Below are 16128 nucleotides of genomic sequence, written 5' to 3'. Positions count from 1 at the left end.
GATAGTGGACGGTGGCCTCAGGTATGCTCATGGATATACATTGCAAACCAAGCCATTTGGTGGCGATACCAAATGGTGCTGTGCGGTGGCTTGTGGAGGTGCTCCAGGGTCTTCAGCTGGTGCTCAGCAGTTGGTTTTTGCTTTGAACGTGTAAGTCCCTTTGATTTCGTTCTTGGGTAGCATTTGTTCAAGGCTTGCCTGAGCATTTGACACCTCGCTGATCATGGAAGGGAGAGCTCAGCTCAAGAACTGCCTCCTCCATACAGTTCCGTCCACGCAACATCCTGCTAACACTGGTCTGCCCTCCCTTGGATTCCTGCTGCACTTTTCTCAGGCTGCTTTTGTGACATTTTCCTTCCAGAACCCTGCTTGTCTTACCGTGCTAAAGGCATAGGCTCCTTGGGTCTGGATGCCCTGTGTCATACTCAGGAGACTTCCCATCACTGAACCCTCAGCCTCACTCACCAGCTGGTATTTGGGAGGTGCTTCCTGAATGAAAAGAAAATGGCCACAGTGTGGTTTAAAATCAACATAACACAAAACAACAACACCCAGATATCAATTTCCAAGTACAGTTCTACTAGAAAGATCATAATATTAAAGACAGAGCTTTTACATCCCTAGATTTCACAATGTGTCCCCACACCACTGTAAATACAAATATGGTCACTAGCTGCCTGCCTGTCACCTGGCTGGGGAGCAAAGAAAAGCAATAGACGTGAGCATTGTGCTAAAGCTGTCTGGAATCTTCTGGAAGCCAGAGTGAGAGAAAATCCCAGCTCAGGGTTTTAGCTGATGGGTAGAGAGAGAATAGGAAACTCTCGTGTTAGGGCTCTTCACCAGCTAATTATATCCCCTGTGTCCAAATAAAAGAGCTCTCTGCATGATGTTCCTCATAAAGCATGTGCCATTCGTTTTATTAGGAGATGCTCTACAAAGATTCCGACTCACCCCCAAATAACTAAAATCCACAAATATCTCAGCTTTCCCATTACCCTTTTTCCAGTGAAATCTCTCACTCGTGGAAGGAGCTCGGAGAAAGGCTAGCATACCCTGCCCCAAGAAAACATTGATCAAACATGCCTGACTCTTATTTCAAAACACGAGCTTCAGAATGATACCCTTAAAGTGTGTCCAAATTTTAAAAGAACCACCTACTCAATTAGAACAGAAGAGTAATCACCTTATTGCATAATTTATTTAAATCCAATGTTGTTTTATAAGGAGACACATGTACTTAGGAAACTGAGTTTCTGAATTTCAAAGAGATATATCTACACGAGGGCTGGTAGACATTACCTAACACAAAGTATGTGGTAAAAGAAGGTATCATGGACTGGTTCACTTGGGAAAAAAATGAATAATATGATTAAATTGTGGGGAGTTTCCCAATTATGAAGTTGACTATTTTCTCAACAGTGAACTCATTCTTTCCATGGTGTATAAGCAGAGTCATGTGCAGCCTCGCTTGGATTCTATTCTGAGAAATGAGTACCATACACAAAAGGTGTGACCGTAAATTCACAGATCAACTGTTCCTGTGAGAATCCGATCATCTAGAAGTGCTTGCTATGAGCTTTGCAAAACATGTCAGATACCTCTAAGACTATGAACACTCCCATCCACAGCACGTCTCCATTCCCGACTTCTGGCATTCCTTATTCCAGTGAAAGGGATGAGTGCAAGAGTATTTCACACATTCCCAATCAGGATAATTCTAATTCTTAGAATTTAGACTAAGGGATTTTACAATGGCAGATTTCCAACTTTCCTGAATGGAAACTAGCTTAATAGACAGCTTTTCTTTTTCTTTCTTTCTTTTTTATTAGATATTTTCTTTATTTAAATTTCAAATGTTATCCCCTTTCCTGGTTTCCCCTCTAAAAACCTTCTATCCTCCACCTCCTCCCCCTGCTCCCCAACCCACCCACTCCCGCTTCCTGGTCCTGGCATTCCTCTACACTGGGGCATAGAACCTTCACAAGAAGAAGGGCCTCTCCTCCCATTGATGACCGACTAGGCCATCCTCTGCTACATATAATAGGCAGCTTTTCAAAGTCCTAGTACTAAATTAAACCTCCTTGACTCTCAAGACCCATCATTTGTTTCATTGAAGAAAGTGTCTCTGGTGCACAGAATTGCCTCGCTAGCATTCACTGAATTGTAGTGTGAACATGCCACGAGTCAGAGGCGTAGGGCAAGATGGCTGCCTTCCAGAGCATGGCCCAGAGTACACACTTAGGATGAAGTGATGTACGGATGGAGCAGGGTACTCACTGAGCCTATAAATGGAAGAACTGGATGAATACATGAAGAGACATTGCCCACTGCTCCATTAGTGTGTGAAGGGTATCACCTTTTCTTATTCTAAAATCAATAATGAGAAGCCCATAGCTTAGAGTGTGAATCTCACCCACCCACCCTCCACACACACATGCACACAGGTGTATAAATGGACAGCAAGGACACAAAGACAGCTGAAAAAAATGTAAATGTAAATGAAAATGAACTTCTTGTGAAAACAGGCATATGAAGTGGTTTGATATCAGGAAGCAGAATGAAGACTCTTTTAACTCATCCCACATCTATCTGGTGTTCCAGATTTTTAAAAAAAAGTCCTCTTTCTGGACATTAAGTACTCTCTGTGATCAGTAAAGAATGACAAACATTATGAGCTCTGCACCCTGAAGTGTCAGGGACTCTCTCCCTGGAGTGAACGTTGCTGACATTGGCTTTTCTGCAGAGCAATCCAGCTGCTCTGTGTAGCAAAGGGCAGTCCATTCGGCCCTCAGCCCCTTGTATGTACAGTTCAAGACCTGCACACAGAACAGTGAATAAGCATGAAGGATAGATTTCCTAAAGAGACTCCCATCATTTTCCTTGAGAGAGATTTTCTTAAATATACAAATGGGCAGGCAGCAGATTCATCAAGAATCGGTCCCCTGTCTGTCACTGAATGGACCCCTGCAAAATCACATGCGGACCCCTGCTTTTTCACAAGGATGTACTTAGGATGCAGGTGACCACACCCAAGCATGAAAATCTCTCCTTAGATGATCTCTCCTTAGGTTCTTTGCAGCTGCTCCTCATATGAATCATTCACAGAAGCTTCCCCAATTTTTCAAATATCCTTTGGAGTAGGCCTAGTTGTTCCCACTCTACAGAACAGCAGACTGAGGCTAAGGAGGCAAGCCCAGTACTTTGCCAAGCCATGTAGGTAGGCATGGGGATTCTGCTTCCTACATCCTTGGCTTTTGGCATTCATATTGATCTTGTTCTCAAAGTCTGGTATGATAAAGATTAAAAATGAGAGAGATGAAAAAGATTTCATGGCTTTTTTAAGCAACCTGCTCTAACCAATCAGGCATTTAAACTGTGCATATTTCATGTGCACACATTTTTCTGAATGTGTCATGAAAGATAACAGCCAATGAAATTCTCAGAGAGTTATCAGGCTCCCCGTTTCCTTTTGTGCCAGCCATCATATATGCCTGAGGTTACACTGTCCCGAGGGATGCCAAGATGCACCATCCCCACTCCATCTTTCTTCATGGATTAAATCAGAGTGCAGAAAACATGTGGAGGAGCCCAGGTCGCTTCTGCTTTCAGAGTCATCTGGCCCAGAGATTTTGTAGAGAAATGTCTAGAAGTCAGGGTGGAACCACTTCCAAACGCTTTGCTCCATTATCTTCTTCCACACTGCTGATTTAACTCATGTCCTCAACATGCCCTCGCTATGGTTCAGCAGTTTGGAGCATCTTTGCTGAGGACATTTTGCAGTGTTGTCTTGTTAGTGGCTATTTCTAAATAGCCTTGTGACTAGAAGTTTCATTCTACAGTTAGCAGGGAGTATTAGAAAGGTGTCTTTTCAGTTCAAGGTTGATGCTGTCTTTAAAATGTAATCCAAGATCACAGTTCTATAACCTTAATAGCCAAAGTCTTTGTCCTGATGTCAGATGTCCTCCTGCTGATAAAACGCAGGCTTACATCAGTTCCAGAATAAGTGGATACTGGTGACTGTGACACCAGCCTGCGACTTCACCCAATCACCCAAACACTTCTCATACAGATGTCATCTATGTCTCATACCCTGACAAATCGGGGTCGGTAGGTGTTATCCATGGTGTGAATGTACAGCATTGCTGTAGAAAAAAAAAAGTGTTTCATTTTTAAAACTATTCAACTTCCCAGAAATAGGGAAGGCAAGTCAACTTGTTTAAGGCAAGAAAGTATGATTCCAGCACAGTCCATCCCCAGCTACACCGAGAATGAATTCTGCTTAGATACTCCTCCTGTATTAAATTAGCAGTTTGCTCCTAGCATATGGTAATCTACCTGATTGGCCCCCACTTAAGAGAATATCATTTTTATGATACTATCTAAAAGCCCAAGGACAATGTGGACTCAATTCAGCATCTTCAAACCACAGGTGCATCTTCAAGTATCATATTAATGATGATAGCTCAGACTTTGTCCAAAGAGACCTACTCATTTGATAGAGACTTAACTAAGTTTAAGAAAACTAAATAATTTCCTGAGATTCCACAATCCTGCTTGTAGGATAGTATTATCTATTCTGTCATAACCGGGTGGAATATGTGGAATAATTATTACAAATGGAAAAGATGATTAACATTTCCAGAATACATGCTCATAAAATATACCACATTATCTAGTGTCTCTTATGACATTAACTTGAATAGGAATGAAGAGCTCTTCATCTGTTGAGACAATTAGGAAGGTCGGCATATGGGACTTGCCCACAGTCCCAGCCACTAAGTGGCTAAAGGATGGTTGCTTGGCCTGGGGGTTTTGAGGGCAGCCTGAGCAACATAATACTCCGTCTCAAAAATAGAGTGTTGGAAAAGCCCTCACTTGGGCTGCCTGCTATGAAGTAAACTGTGGTACCCCAGCTGCTCTTGCTCTGGCTTTGGCTCTGGCTCTGGCTCCTACCAGATCCCCTGAAGCTTCCAGTCCACGGTTCACATCAGTGGTCCACAGACAGGATGTGATAAAGATGCCTAAAGCTGAAAGCGCGTGCCCCTCTCTCCTGGCGTTATGCTTTAGACGCTGGTAGCATGAAATTAGCCAATGCCAAGGCTTACTGAGAGCTTACATTACTTAAGGATTTGAAAAGACTTAGGCTATACGTGAATGGCGTGGTTCTTGCAAGATGGTTCGAAACCTTACTTAAAGAGCATGGTGCACTTTGACTCTGTGTCCTCTCCTTTACAAACCAACCATCAAGTCCACTCAGACCAGTCGCTGAGCCTAGACTTGCAGTGAAAGCACATACTGGCGACCCTCTGGAATGCACTTGGCATTCGGTCGTCAATGCACCCAAGCATAACCCCGATGGGATAGTGGATTGTATAGAGCATGAATGTGAACTCTGACATCCTTATAACTCCTCTGTTCTCATCTCCTTTTTTTTTTCCTTTCTATTTCAATTACTTTGAGCAGCATCAAGAAAAAATTACCAATCCACCAGAATGAGTAAGTCCCCCATGTGAAGCCATGAAATGCTCGCTCTACATGACGCCATTCCATGCTTCTACATCCTAAACTTTGACCATTTTTCTCCTCCAGGAAAAAAATGTTAAGTTTAGGTGTCAATAGCTCTCATTCCTGACCAATTGCTAGAACCTGAATAAGAAAAGCTAACAAAGATGAGTTGACAGTTTGTTTTTTAGAAAGAACTTAAAACAAACAAACCGACAAAACGCAGTGAGATGCTAACACCCACAACTCGAGGTCTTTGTACACGTTACTGATTTGCTTCAGTTTGGCCTCCATCACTTGTCCCTTGATTGCACCCCTCTGGCACCCCTTCCTCGTCTCACCCAGCTTCTCTCTGCTCACAGGTTGGCCCACCCTGAAGGAAGTCTCCCAGACCTAGCCATCATGAATATGACTGCCAGCCTCGATAGGCCTGAGGTGCAGAAGCTGGCGGAGCCTGGGGAGGAGAGGCCAGAAGAATGTATCAAGAAGGCAGAGAAGGGTGGGGCTGGAAAAGACAGTGATGAGTCTGAGGAGGAGGAAGATGAGGAAGAGGAATCCGAGGAGGAAGAATCCTCAGGTAATCAGTCTCTCTCAACAGCTGACCTATTGGCATGAATGACAGAGTGACTTGCTCCAAAGGACCCTATCTGTGATTCTAATAAAAGTTGCAGAATGGGTTTGGTTGCTGTAATGATAGTATTTCTATTCTACCTACTGCAATGAGGTCCTTTTCATCATCTAGCTGAAAGGGAAGAGAGCAGATGGTTTGCTAACAATCCCTGATGATAGGCAGAGTGCCCAGGAGGAGATCCCGGGGGTGTGGTCTATCCTCTGCTGTGTGGGAACCTCTCACAGAACCTGTCCTACTACAAGCAAAAACAGGATCGTGCACGGAGCATTGATAATTCCTCATGTCGCCTTCAGAGACTCGTTCTTGTGAAAGGCATTCTGAGGCTTGTCAAGGAGAATAATAACTATGGATACATTGCTAGTTCTGGTCCAGTGCTTTAGACTATGGAACCTAGAGGAGGCGCTGTACAGTTGCATACAGGGTTTTGGATAGCACTGACTTAAGAGCTCTCTCTTCCTCATTCCATCCTGAAAGTTGCAAGATATTCTCCGATTAATGACACACACACAAAAAAAGTGGTCATGTTCCTGGTTGTATTTAAGGCTTTTGTTTTAAAGCTTTCTTTATAGACCTGTAAAGACCAGGAATGAGGGGGTGGGGGGGCATGGTTGTTGGTGTTATCCAGCAGAGGGTGCTAAAAGATGCTGTAATGCTCAGATAGGGAGGCAGTGTAGCCTCTGGGACAGGGTGGGAAATGCTGCACATGTCTTAGCTGGGTGTCTGCTATGCAAAAGCAGAAAACCAAAAATGCTATGGAGGAAAATTATTCTTAAAGGCCGTGTTCCCTTCTCTAACTCATCTCAGAAGACCCAAGGCAAGAACCAAAAGTGTGTGTGTGTGTGTGTGTGTGTGTGTGTGTGTGTGTGTAGACACTGAGATTTCATTATTCTACTTTAAAGAGGACTTTGGCCCTTACTAAAGGCCCCATCAAAAATCCCTCCATACCCTTATTACTATGTTGTACATACTTTTAAATTGTTTCTCTCCCATTGACTGTCACCTGCATCACTCTGTAATAAGTATTTTTCACTGTAACTAAAACCTTCCTGAGTTTTCAGAACCAAGGAGAGTCACATTAAAGCTACCTCTTACAGGTGGGCATACCCCAGAACTAAAGCATGAGAAGACAAAACCAGTCCTGTGTGGCTTCCAGTGGGGTTGGCCAGGTCAGGGATAGACTGATATGACCCCCCGAGGTAGAACCATACAATGGCTGATTTGATTAAGGCAATTAGGATGAAGTTGAGCACACTTCAGGAAACCAGGCTGACTCTGAGGTGGAACAAACTGTCTCTGCCCAAGGCCGACCTGCAGAGAGTGCTTATCAAAGGAGATTGGAGAACCGTATCCATTCATCTGTTACTGGTGGAAGCAGTGTTTAGGTGAAAAGATGCCATTTGTAGAGAGCTCAGATGATTTAACACAGTCTTAAAAGTAAGTCAAGGCAGAGCTCTTTGCACTGGTTTAATTAAAAGGCACATGGAGTAACCTTGTCCCTTGTGTTTGAACCACACATCCACAAACAGCAGCATAGTGTCAGGGGTCTTGGGTACTTCCTCTCTAGATTTATAGAATTCATGCAGTGACTCTTGAGTAGCTTCTCATTCCATCTTGAAAGGAACAAGAATGTCCCCACTAATAACACCCAAACTGGTCACGCTTCTCGCTGTTATTTTACTGCTTTGCAGACCTCAGGAACAAGTGGCACCTGGTGATTGACCGGCTCACTGTGCTCTTTCTAAAATTCCTGGAGTATTTCCACAAGTTGCAGGTGTTTATGTGGTGGATCTTGGAGCTGCACATCATCAAAATCGTCTCATCGTACATCATCTGGGTGACTGTGAAAGAGGCAAGTGTGCTTTCCTATCAGGCTGAAGAGAAAGAACATGGCAGGTCCTCATTTCCTTTGTCTATGTGTCCATTCATAGTATAATGCCCTTTACATTCAGGGATCAAGGCATACATGAGTGCATAAGCTTTACTATACAGAGGACCCAAGGATGATGGAGCCAAGAAAGGGAATGTCAGCAAAAGAGAAAGCCCCATGGCTTAGTTTCCACTTGACTTAATCATATAACGAAGGATGCTTTCTGACCTGTGTGGAGTGGGCTGCCTTTCTTCACCACATGAGAATCTATCTCCCAAAGCTCTCTTTGAGGAAAGGAGTAAAATTCCAGTCTGTGTTGCTAAGGAGTATACTCTATACTGTGGTTCCAAAACATAATTAAATCTTTGCTAGAGTGCCATACCTCTGGAAGATGTGGGGTTCAAATCGCATGTCTCTTTTATTAGATAACTTGCTTCTCTTGGAAATAGTTGGTGCTCTTCCTTGTGAGCAAGGCTTTGGGCCTGGGGTCCCTTTGCTGACCTCACTCCTGTTTAGAGACTCCTGTTCTCAACTCTAATTGTTGGCAGCTGATCCATCTTTCTTTCCTTGAGTTAGACTAAGTTGGGAGCTCCCGTCACATCATGGCTCACCCAGGCAGCATGCTCATTCTGTGGCTTTGTCTGGGACATTCATGGATTTAATGTATTCTACATGTACCCTGAGGGTAAGGAATCCTCAGGGCATTTGTCACTTGGAGCCTGATTGGGAGTGAAGATTTACTGTCTTTGTATATCACTTACTGTCTTTGTGTAACAAATTCTGTGCAAATGTTAAAGCTCTCAGTATAAAAGCATGTATTGCTTTTATACTGAGAGCTTAAAAAATATAATAAAAGAAATAAGAGGCTTACCTCATAGTAAATACCTTTAATATAATTTGCTTTTTTAACATTCAAATTGACCCTACCTTTGACTCCGGGAAAAGAATCAATTCATTCATCAAAGCATTTTTGATAAAACACAGCTTTCAGTTTGTATCCAGGTACTTTGTAGATGATTGGACATTCTTATAAACAGCATCTCTTTCTTCCCCAGTTTATTCTGTAAGGCAGTTCTTTCTACCTTACTATTTCAGCACTTAATTCTCAGAGAGAATATTTGCCTTCCGTAGGGACAAGCAAGTAAGTTGGGGAGAAAAAAAAATGTGTGCTGCACAAATGCTATTCGTTACTGTTCGTGTTTTCCCATTTCCACTTTTTAAGCCATATTTGGAGCCTATTCTCCACGGCTCATAGAGCTTTGTACCTGGTACCTAGTGAGCTTTATAGTGAGCACGTGCTATCATTTTCACCTGAGAGCAGCAGCGATAGCCCTGAGTCCGTATCAAAATAAATTAACACAGTTCCTGGCTGAATAAGACAATGGTGTTTCTGTATTCATCTAGGATCTGTAAGCTGTGGAGACTGACTAGAGCAGGGGACTGACTAGTTCTGTCTGCTTGACAAATACATGCACATCTCAGAGCCAACAATCAAGCTGAACTCATTGTCCTTCCCCTTAAATCAGCATATTCTTGGTAATTCATATCACAGCAGTGATGATTCACCTACTCGGACTTCAAAAAATAACAAAAAAAACAAAAAACAAAAAACAAACAAACAAAAAAACTGGCTGTCATGTCTCACACTTTCTCTACTTAACAACCTGTTGCCATGGTCATGGTCAAACCAGTTGGCTCTCAAATCAAGCTAATTTTACTTCCCAAGCAATCCAGTATGTGTCTTTTTTTTTTTTTTAATGCAAGCACAGAACCACATGCTTCCATGGAACTATGGAATCCCTAACTCCAAACCTCCACAGCTTCTGTAGAGCTGGGTTCTGTCTTCTAACCTAGCCCTTCCATTTCTTCCTCCTTAATTCTGTGGCATATATTTAAATATAATGCACATCTTCCCTTCAAACTCTCTGATGTAAGGCCTAAACATGGGTCTCCCTTTCCTACAGAGTGAGTTCATGTGCCATTTCATGGTTCAAAGGGACCAGTCAAAGCTTGACTTGACGCTGCATCTCCATCCTAATCTATAAGGAGCCCTAAAATTTACTGATGTCCAGTGGCCTATCCTCATCATCACGCTACCTCTTCCCTTTATCCTTTTCTTCTGCCTCCTCCTTCCCCTTGAGTATACTTTGCATCTTTCACAGCCTGTTTTAGCTTTGTGTCAATCCCCATCTTTGGACTGAGGACCCTTCGGGATGCTATTACAAAAGCCTAGGCACACTTATAAGTTAGCTACTGTTACATCATATGGATCCTACCTGGTTTTCTGTCTGTCTGGTTTATGAGACATAGTATCTTCAAGACCACAGAACATCTCTATCCTTGCAACAGCCAGCACCTAAGGCAGTGCCTTACACATAAGAACTCAGACAACCTTTGCCGAACCGGAACCATGCTGTCCTGTCTTGTAATTGTCCTGCCATGCCATGTATTGTTTTTGTTTTTTTTTTTTTTTGTCCCCATTTCTGATTTTGTGTTTTCAGGTGTCTCTGTTCAACTATGTATTTTTGATTTCTTGGGCATTTGCTCTGCCATATGCCAAACTCCGTCGTGTGGCTTCCAGTGTCTGCACTGTCTGGACATGTGTGATCATCGTCTGCAAAATGTTGTACCAGCTGCAAACCATTAAGCCTGAGAACTTTTCTGTCAACTGCTCCTTGGTGAGCCTCAAAATTGGGGGGCCTTCCTCACTGACCTTAAGAGGATCATGGGAGATATTTGGGGCGGGGGTCACCACACCAAGAACATTCTGTCTAGTTTATAAGTCATCTCATCCACAACAGTTCTATTCTGGCCCCGTGATGGACCTAAATCTGCTTATAACCTGAGAATCCTCCCCACTTGAAATGGGTCCTCCCCTCCCTACCCCTCCCAGCTCCCTTTGATCAAAGAAGCCTGCACTCTAAATTTTAACAAGCAATTTTTATCCTGTTTTGTCTTCTTTTCAGCCCAATGAAAATCAAACCAACATTCCCCTTAATGAGTTGAACAAGTCTCTTCTCTACAGCGCCCCTGTTGATCCCACTGAGTGGGTTGGCCTGAGGAAGTCTTCCCCATTGCTCGTCTACCTGAGGGTAAGGCTTTATTGTGCCTCACGTGGGCCTCTGCACAGTTGTGGTTTGTGATATCTGCCCCTCCCGAGACTCTTTAATAGCCCCTCCGATAGTAACTTTGTCCTCTTAGCTCATATCTAAAATTACTAAATAGTAAAACCGGTATTATATTGTGCTGAAGAGAAAGTGCTCAGGCAATCTGACTCAGATTAGTGAAATGCAACCAGTACCTCCACTAGCTTCTCAAGGCACCATTAAAGTATAAAGCTGGTGGTCACATCAAAACTAAAGCAAGTCCAAAATACATTGTTAAGGTTTTTGAAAAATATAAATTTGTAATATTGTACACCATGTCATCTTTTCTAGACACAAAGAAATAAAATCGATCAAATTATCAATAATGATTATTTGTGAGAAGGAGGCATAAAAGCACTGTAGGAAATACTTGCTGCCAATTTCTTCCTCTTGAATGTTTAATAAGGAGTACATATTATATCACAAAATAATACATAGTTTAGTCAAAAAGTCATAGAAACTTAATAAAAACAAAACCATTAGAATCTTGTGCATTCTTGAACATTGTACTTTGATGAAGAACTCAAAGCAACCTTAACCATTGTCCTAATCTCTGACAAGATATGATCTTTCCACCGGGCATGTGAGAATTTTAGATGTATGAAACATCCCATTCTGTAACTTCTAGAACTCCTCTAAAGTCACTGTCCAAATAACTGTCAGGATAAAAAAAAACCTGGTATTTGGGAAGCCAGAAGCCACCTGTTGCCACTCGTCAATACTCTTGTCATGAGTGTTTTTCTGACCGGGACTTTGCCATCTTGAACTTGCTTCTCCACTTACCTTTCTCTCTGGCAAGTCTCTCCAACTGTCATCCTGTCCGAGATCAGTGGCTTTCCCAGATGTCCCTGGGCTGCTTTGCAGTTAAGGGTTACAAACAAGGCAAGAACACCTTCCTCTGAGTTCTCAGTGCTGCTCTCTTGGTGTGAGGCATGCACCTGGCAAGCAAGTAGAAACAGCAGCCACAGTCTTGTGCCCAGAGACTGGACCCTGTTGCCACAACAGTTAGCCTCTTTTCCATAGTGAAGGTACGGCCACAGAAAATAAGACAGAGAAATAGGTTCAATTTTATCATGAGTACGGGTATCATTAATATAACATTGCCTTTTGAGACATCTGCAAGGCAAAACAACGATTGAATTTCTACAGTTGTTCAGAAGCACCAAATCACAAAGCCTTTAGTGTACACAGATGTGATTTCTTGCTTACTGTTTGTAGAACAACCTCCTGATGTTGGCGATTTTGGCCTTCGAAGTCACCGTTTACCGCCATCAGGAGTACTATCGAGGCCGAAACAACCTGACTGCTCCAGTGTCTAAAACCATCTTTCATGACATCACAAGGCTACATCTAGATGATGGGCTTATCAATTGTGCCAAATATTTTGTAAACTATTTCTTCTACAAGTTTGGCCTAGAGGTGAGTTTTCTTGCCTGTGTCTTTGATTTCTTTTCATTGAACATTTAAATCCTTCCTTCGGGCTAGCTGGTCGCTGAGGGTTCATTGCACAGCTCCAGTTTGTGATTCACAAAGCCGTTGAGAATGGTGGGTCAGCTCAGCTCAAGTTCTCAAAAGCCAGGAGCCCGTACTCTACTTCACAAAAGTGTACTTAGTCCCTAGGTCTCCTGAGCCATCTAAAAATATATCTACAATCCTCTGGGTTTCTTATTAAGAATAGACTTTTCCGTCTTTGCGTTCATTTTGAATGTGTAAACTGAGAGGTGAACTCTTTTTTAAAAAAAAAATCATTTTATTCGTTTACATTTCAAATGATATCCCTCTTCCCAGTTATCCCTACACACCTCCCCCCTCCCCTCCCCCTCCCCCTCCCCTTTGCCTCTATGAAGGTGCTCCTCCACCCACTCCCCAACTCCCACCTCACCGCTCTAGCTTCCTCCTGTGCTAGGGTATCAAACTCGACAGGACCAAGGGCCTCCCCACCCATAGATGTCAGACAAGGCCATCCTCTGCTACATATATATATCTGGAGCCATGGATCCCTCCAGGTACACTCTGTGGTTGATGGGTAGGTGAACTCTTGTGCCCTGAAATGGTGGCGAGAGAATAGTAACAGTAATAGTAAGTGGGAAAATGGAATTCAATGATGATAATCTGTGATGGAATTAAGGGAACAAATTCACAATGGTGATGTTTCCCAAGGGCCTCATAGCTGTCACCCTCCACTCTGTTGAAGCAGTTACTGGGAAAGGCACAGTCAGTTCTCACAGAAGGAATTACACAGCATTTCTATCTTCGTGGTGAAAACCCCTCCACAGTGAGGCCTTGGGGGGTGCCTTTGTGCACTGTGCATTCAAATGCTGATTTCTGTACCCAGAGATCTGTTGCAGCGCAGGCTTTGGTATGACCCGTGACGCGGTATTTTGGAAAGTGTTCTCCATCACCTCCTGAGTGGTTGGGTCAAGAGCCGAATAGCCTATAGCTGGGCAGGAGAGGATAAGGCAGGAGAGTGGGTAGAAGAGGAGGTACCATCAGGGCAAAAATGAAGAAGGAAATGTCAGGGCAAGACCAAGATGACAGGTAAAGGACCACGTGGCTAGAAAGTAGGCCAGGTTACAATAGAATAGAATAATTTAATAAATATAAAAGTCTCCATGTCATTATTTCTGAGCAAGGGGGTGCCGAAAAAAGCCCCCTACTTTTACAGTGAGGCTCCTCACATACCCATGCAGACAGACTAAGGAGCACTGGTCTCTGTTGTCACTTCTCTTTCTGATTAACGCAATCTTTCTTGCCTCTTAACAATCCCTATACAGACCTGTTTCCTCATGTCAGTGAATGTAATTGGACAGCGAATGGACTTCTACGCCATGATTCACGCCTGTTGGCTGATCGGTGTCTTGTATCGACGCAGAAGAAAAGCCATTGCGGAGGTCTGGCCCAAGTACTGCTGCTTCCTGGCTTGCATCATCACCTTCCAGTACTTTGTCTGCATCGGCATCCCCCCTGCCCCTTGCCGAGGTGAGCGTCTTGCCTAGGGCGTGTCCCCGTAGCAACAGCCATAGCCAGCGGACCACTGAGAAGTGCAGAGAGACACCAGGGAACTGACTGTGCCTGCTCATCCCTGCCCCTTGCAGATTATCCATGGAGATTCAAGGGAGCCTACTTCAATGATAACATTATCAAGTGGCTTTACTTCCCAGATTTCATTGTGCGACCCAACCCAGTGTTTCTTGTCTGTAAGTGTTTCCACTGTGGGACCATGGGATGCAGGTATTTGGTTTACATTTGCTCATTATTTTTTCAAGTGTTAGGCATTGGTGCTCTTAGCTCCCCACTGAAGCTTGTCTTATGTATTTATATTCTGAGTCACCAATAGCATCTACTTGTTCAGTTCCATTTGTGAAAGTCATAAATCAACCCTGAAGTAACTTACTTCAACACCTCTATTCACATATGCCTGCCTCTTTATAGATAGACGAGAGAGAGAGAGAGAGAGAGAGAGAGAGAGAGAGAGAGAGAGAGAGCTTTGCAAGTTGACTCCATTTCCAGCTACCATGGCAGGTAGACCGAGATGAAAGACAGGGCTATGGCAGCACTGGGGAGCCTCAGCTGTCAGCCACAGGAGAGCAATGGATGGGGGAGGGGCAGTACTTCTGGGCCAGTAGAGGTGGCAGTGCTGTGGAAAATTCCAGAGTGACTTCCCTGCCTCAGAAGGTTCAGGCTGATTTTAAAATCGAGGAAGCTATCCATGACTTGGGAGTGGCCCAGAGACCTGGCCAGGACATCACTGCTCTGCGCAGCTCAAAGCCCTCCCTGTTCATGACCGTTCACAACCTGTCTGCCTTTGCCACCTGCTCTGACACACACCCTCAGTGCAAGCGCTGACCAGAGTCGGGTTATGAAGGCACAGGGACAGAAAACAGAGCAATGTCTGTAACTAGCTCAGGTGAGAGGATAAGCCAAGCTTGCAGTGGCTTCCTCAGCACTGGTAGGTGAAAATGTACCACACCCCAACATCCATGGAGGCAGGCACCTAGCGTTTGGGCATGATGTCACCCAGATGTCACCAATGCTGGCCCTGTGTACCTTATCCTCACTCTGTTGCCCCCATGCTGAGATCAGGAAATGGGGACTTGGTTCCAACCTTAGAAAGTGGCATGCACCTTGGGGGACACAAGTGACCTCGGAGCTCAGGCCCCGACAAGCTACACGGTGACCGTGTGTGGCGTTTCAGAACCTGAAGAGTGGCTGCTTTTTGTCTTGCCAGATGACTTCATGCTGCTCCTGTGTGCTTCCTTACAACGACAGATCTTTGAGGACGAAAACAAGGCAGCCGTGCGCATCATGGCTGGGGACAATGTCGAGATCTGCATGAACCTTGACGCAGCCTCATTCAGCCAGCATAACCCCGTACCAGACTTCATTCACTGCAGGTAACGGCAGCTCCATCTCTTTGTGGGCAGTCTTGGTGTGCCATGTCATCCGAGCTGCCCCTTTACTGCAGTTCTCTCTGCGGAGCACTGCGGAAGCCGATGAGCCTCTGAGTTATACGTCTGTGTCCCTCTTGTCCACACAGAATGTCATTAATGGCCTCTGTCTCTTCTTCCAACAGAAGCTATAGTAGGTCAACAATACCAGTAGACATCCCTTCAGGGAGACTCCTTTCCTATCCTCATCTACCTTCTCTCCTCCTCCTTCTCCATCCAACCTCTTATTCCTCTCCCCGCTTTTCCCTCTCTATTTTTTTTACCTTTCATCTACCCACTCTCTGCCCACATCTCTTATTTACTACTTGTCTCTCCTCATCCTGAATCTTTCATCCCCACTACCCTTCCTCATTCTCATCCCTCCTCATCCCCTCCCCTTGTTATCTCTTGTCTTTATCTCTCTCTCCTGTAGTCCTTACCCTAATCACTCTTACCTAATCACCCCCTCCCTCATCCCTGTTCCTCCTGAACCACCCCATCTCTGTCCCTCCTCATTAGGACCCTTCCTCATTTCTTTCTCCGTCATCCCTCATC

General features: G+C 44.1%; 1 protein-coding gene across 2 annotated transcripts in view; it reads left to right on the top strand.

Moving 5' to 3' along the window:
* Window positions 1-16128, top strand: part of Piezo2 (piezo type mechanosensitive ion channel component 2) — a 372708-nt gene that overhangs the window by 293214 nt on the left and 63366 nt on the right. For both annotated transcript variants that reach the window (XM_029547036.1, XM_029547035.1), the window contains exons 18-25: window positions 5865-6079; window positions 7822-7982; window positions 10502-10678; window positions 10967-11092; window positions 12365-12565; window positions 13921-14125; window positions 14242-14343; window positions 15375-15540. In XM_029547036.1, coding sequence (XP_029402896.1) covers window positions 5865-6079; window positions 7822-7982; window positions 10502-10678; window positions 10967-11092; window positions 12365-12565; window positions 13921-14125; window positions 14242-14343; window positions 15375-15540 — 1353 coding nt within the window. The remainder of the gene's footprint in view (window positions 1-5864; window positions 6080-7821; window positions 7983-10501; window positions 10679-10966; window positions 11093-12364; window positions 12566-13920; window positions 14126-14241; window positions 14344-15374; window positions 15541-16128) is intronic.

The sequence above is a fragment of the Mus pahari genome, chromosome 15 (genome assembly GCF_900095145.1).
Source record: "Mus pahari chromosome 15, PAHARI_EIJ_v1.1, whole genome shotgun sequence".
Classification (NCBI taxonomy): domain Eukaryota; kingdom Metazoa; phylum Chordata; class Mammalia; order Rodentia; family Muridae; genus Mus; species Mus pahari.
The sequence above is the reverse complement of the archived record's forward strand: the minus strand, read 5'-3'. Positions and strand labels throughout refer to the sequence as shown.